At 54.3% G+C, this 4163-nt stretch overlaps 1 protein-coding gene across 2 annotated transcripts in view; it reads right to left on the bottom strand.

The window, feature by feature from the left end:
• Positions 1-1719: 1719 nt before the first annotated feature.
• Positions 1720-4163, bottom strand: part of DGUOK (deoxyguanosine kinase) — a 34383-nt gene continuing 31939 nt past the window's right edge. For both annotated transcript variants that reach the window (XM_006880853.1, XM_006880852.1), the window contains 2 exons: positions 3076-3175; positions 1720-1746 (listed from right to left, as the gene is read on the bottom strand). In XM_006880853.1, coding sequence (XP_006880915.1) covers positions 1720-1746; positions 3076-3175 — 127 coding nt within the window. The remainder of the gene's footprint in view (positions 1747-3075; positions 3176-4163) is intronic.

Raw genomic sequence — 4163 nt, forward strand, 5'->3', positions numbered from 1 at the left:
GGCTTAGATCAGGCGCACCTTAGTGTTTAAAGTGGCGTCTTTGTTCGCTAACACTGGAGCGGTCCTTGGTCTTTGGTTTACTCTCATTGTGGCTGAGTTGTAACTGACTCTCCTAGCAGGTTAAGGCTGTAAATCCCTAACACAGGAGGAGGTCGCCCAACCTCCATGAAGCCGCTGGTGCGTTTCAAGCACCAGAAGTGCTGCCTGTGTCTTGGCGGTGCAGCCCCTACAGATCACGTGAGCAGACTCCTTCCTGACTCCTTCAGCTGTCAACAAGAACTTGGTGCTGAGCCATGATCTATGCCTCAACAAAGACTCTGGATCGAGCTCAACGGGGCAGGCAATCACGAAAGAGCACGTATGATACGATTCCACTGACATCAAGTGTCCAGAGGAAGCCAAAGTACAGATACAGAAAGCTTAACAGCTGCCAGCACCACAAAGTACGTGTGTTCTGTCCGAGGCTTATGGGAAACAGGGAGTGACTGCTCGTTAGTTAATGGTTTCTCTCGGGGGCGAGGAAAATATTCTAGAACTGATGACCATGATGGTCACACACAACTCTGTAGATACAGTAAAAACCACCACTGAAATGCACATTTAAAATAGGTACATTCCACCAGATGCTCTGCCGGGGAAGGAGGGGGGCAATCTCCTCCTGTACCAGTCAGATCTGACGGTACACGCACACAAAAATAATAAAATAAATTTAAAAAAATAATAAAATGGGTACATTCTAGAAGAATACTTTCTAAAAAAAAAGCTGTTAAAAAGGAAAAAAGAAAAAGTCAGAAAGAAACCACTGATTTTTATTTTGGAATATTACACATTTATTAGAAACCAGTCTCCCACCACTCTCCTGGGGCACAGGGAATGTGGGGCTGTGCTCCGAGTTCCTGGGTGTCCAGGACACAGGAAATGTGAGGCCCGAGCTCCTAGGGTCCAACAGAGGCGCACTCTGAGCGTGTGCCCCCATCCAGTCAGGGCGCAGGGCCGATGCTTCTCCCAGGATCGTGGGCTTGAAGCTTCCTGCAGGCAGCACTTCAGTTCAGTTCTGAGTCACATGCTTTTCTTCCTTAACAACACAGCATCATTGAAGCTTCAAAAGCAGCACAGGCGAAGACACTGTTCTTTCTAACACAAGACAGAGTCCCTTCTTCATGATGAACCAAGACTCACTGGCTCAAGCACTCAGAGTGTGCGGGCGTGCGTGTGGGGACGACCCCAGCCGGAATGTGACAGGCTGTCCTTCTGGCCCCGGATCACGGCCCTCATCCCTTCTGGCCGTGTTCTTCAGCTCTGGACATCTCTGCCTCCCACCCTCAACCTCCGCATTGAGCCCTGGAGGAGGGAAGAGATGAAAACGCTTCTTGGGCTCACGCCTGGGCTCTTGTGGGCCCCTGAGCCCCGACTCCTGCCTTCCTGCTTATGGTGGGGCCTAGCTGAGGCTCCGAGAAAGCTCCTATGCTGGCAGGCCGGATGGACCAAGCGAACACACTGGGTTGTCTTGTTGGCAAATGAATCCAGGCGCAAAGCAAAGACTCTTTCCAGGTAAGAAGCAGAGTAGGCGCAGCAGATAAATACTGAAATGAACAGAACAGTTGGAATGGAAAAACAAGAAAAACACACACATTTTAATAAGTCTGGGCTAGTGACTGGGCATTTTTCCAGCTTCAGAAAATTGGAGCAGAGGTCATGGCCAGGACAGTAGGGCACTGGTCAGATGTTCTTTACAAAGGCGTTGACCTGGAGAAGCAGAGAACAGAAGTCACATGTCAGCAGACCAGTCAACAGCAGGGTCTGTGAGTGAAGGAAACAGGCCGGCAAGGAAGAGTGGCCCGCCCAGGCTCACAGCCCTGGACAAGGGACCCAGAGCCTCGTCTCTACTGCTGCACCTCAGGGAGCCCTGGTGGCAAAGGCTGCAGAGAGACGCACGCTAGCACACAGGCCACGCCTCTGGCAGTTCAAATCCACCAGCTGCTCTGTGAAAGAAAGATGAGCAGCCTCCTTCTGTGCAACTTACAGCCTCAGAAAGCCCATGGAGGGTCAGCACTGAGTTGATGGCCACATGATGGTGTCAGGAGTTAAGCACACCTTAGAGAGAGCCCTCGTGGTGCAGTGTGTAACGTACCAGGCTGGACTGTGAACAGCCACCACCCAGAGGTCGGCAGTTCACGTTCACCAGCCACTCCAAAAGCAAAAGACAGGCAGTCTCTCCTGCAAGATTTACAGCCTCGGAAACGGGATGGAGGCAGGGGAAGATCTGGGTGTTATCTCTACCCAAGGAGCTCTGGGGGTGTAATGCTTTACAGGTCGCTCTGCTGGCTGAAAGGTCAGTGGTTCAAATCCACCAGGTGCTCTGCAGGAAGGAGACGGGGAGTCTCCTCCTGCAGAGACGTACAGCCTTGGAAGCCCACGACAAGCTCCCGGCTGGGACTGCATGGTGACAGGGTTTAGGCTTCTGACTGAGCACCCCGTAGGAACAGATGCCTGTGAGCTGTGGTGCTGGAGAAGAGTGCTGAACGTCCCATGGGCTGCCTGCCAAACAACGAACAGCTATGCCCGGAGAAAGGGCACCCAGAGTGCTCCCTGGAGGCAAGGATGGCAAAGCCCCGCTCGTATACTGTGGACACGTTGCTAGGAGAGGCCATTCCTTGGAGAGGGACTTCACACTTCCAAAAGGTGGGGGGGACGGCGAAGGAGAGGAAGACCCTCAACTAGCTGGATTGACACAGTGACTGCAGCAGTGGGCTCAGGTGTGTCAAAGACTGTGAGGATGACACAGGAGGACAGGGTTCAGATCTGTTGTTTATGGGGTCACCATGAGTCATACTTGACGGCACCTAACAACAACAACATACCTTGGGCAGTCAGTGGGGCAGTGCATTACAAAGCCATTATTTAATAATCAGAACCCCAAATTACTTTTAGCAAGTGGAGATTTTACGTATAACTTGTGTTGAATGAAATGCATGGCACCAAGCGCCCCACATCCATCAAGGTGGAGCCCGCTGGCCCAGGCCGAGCGAGGCCCAGTGAGGGGGGCAGCCCACGCAGGGAGCACGAGGCCCTCACCTTGCTCATGAGCTCCTCCTGCTTGGCTCCCACTTTGGAGAACTCCTCATTGACATCCAGCACCAGCACTGGAGTGGCCAGCAGATCCTCAGAGTGCAGCCTGGAAGTGGAGCAGGCACAGAGGGGGAAGGACTGAAGCCTGAGCTCACAGGGCTCTCTGACGAATCACACTAGAAACATCCACCCCAGGGTGGGTGGGTGGGGGAACGGAGGGAGGCAGAGGTCCTCCCTGCTCTGAGCTGAAGGTCAGAGTTCCACACCAAGCTCAATGTGAGACAAGGGGAAATGAGGAACACAGTGGGTAAAACTGACAACTTCTCCAGAGAGTTTAAGCCCTTCATTGTATGTAAACAACTACCATCAGTAAGCTCTGATAGTGGAAGGGGAGGGAGTTGCACTGCCAACCCAAAGGCACGCAGTTTGAATCCACCAGCTGCTCTGTGGGAGAAAGATGGGCAGTCTCCTCCCGTGCAAGTTACAGCCTCTAAAAACCCGCCGCAGGGTCAGCTCAATGTCAGGTCTGACTCAGCGGCACCCAACCACCACCAGCGGTCAGGGTAGGGGAAAGGCTAGAGAAAGAGAGGCCAGTAGACAGTTCCTTGGGGTCTGAAGCTTCTAAGCTGGAAAGACCTGATGGTGCAGTGCGGGACCTTCCAGTGCAATGAGGGACATGATGGTGAAGTGCAGGGCCTGACAGTGCAGTGCGGTATGTTGCAGTGCAGGACCTCCCAGTGCAGTGTGGGGCCTCTCCAGTGTGGTGCTAGACCTGATGGTGCAGTGTGGGACCTTTCAGTGCAGCGTGGGGCCTGATGGTGTAGTGCGGGACCTCCCAGAGCGGTGCGGGACCTCTCAGTGCGGTGCGAGACCTCCCAGTGCGGTGCGGGACCTCCCAGTGTAGTGTGGGACCTCCCAGTGCAGTGCGGGACCTCCCAGTGCAGTGCGGGACCTCCCAGTGTAGTGTGGGACCCCCAGTGTGGTGCTGGACCTGATGGGGCAGTGTGGGGCCTGACCGTGCAGTGCAGACCTTTGCGCGGGGGGGGGGGGCGGGGGGGGGGGGGGGAGAGCAGAAAAGGGTAGTCCCCTCCCTT

The sequence above is a fragment of the Elephantulus edwardii genome, unplaced genomic scaffold (genome assembly GCF_000299155.1).
Source record: "Elephantulus edwardii isolate Elephantulus edwardi_28Jun2011 unplaced genomic scaffold, EleEdw1.0 scaffold00011, whole genome shotgun sequence".
Taxonomy (NCBI): Eukaryota; Metazoa; Chordata; class Mammalia; order Macroscelidea; family Macroscelididae; genus Elephantulus; species Elephantulus edwardii.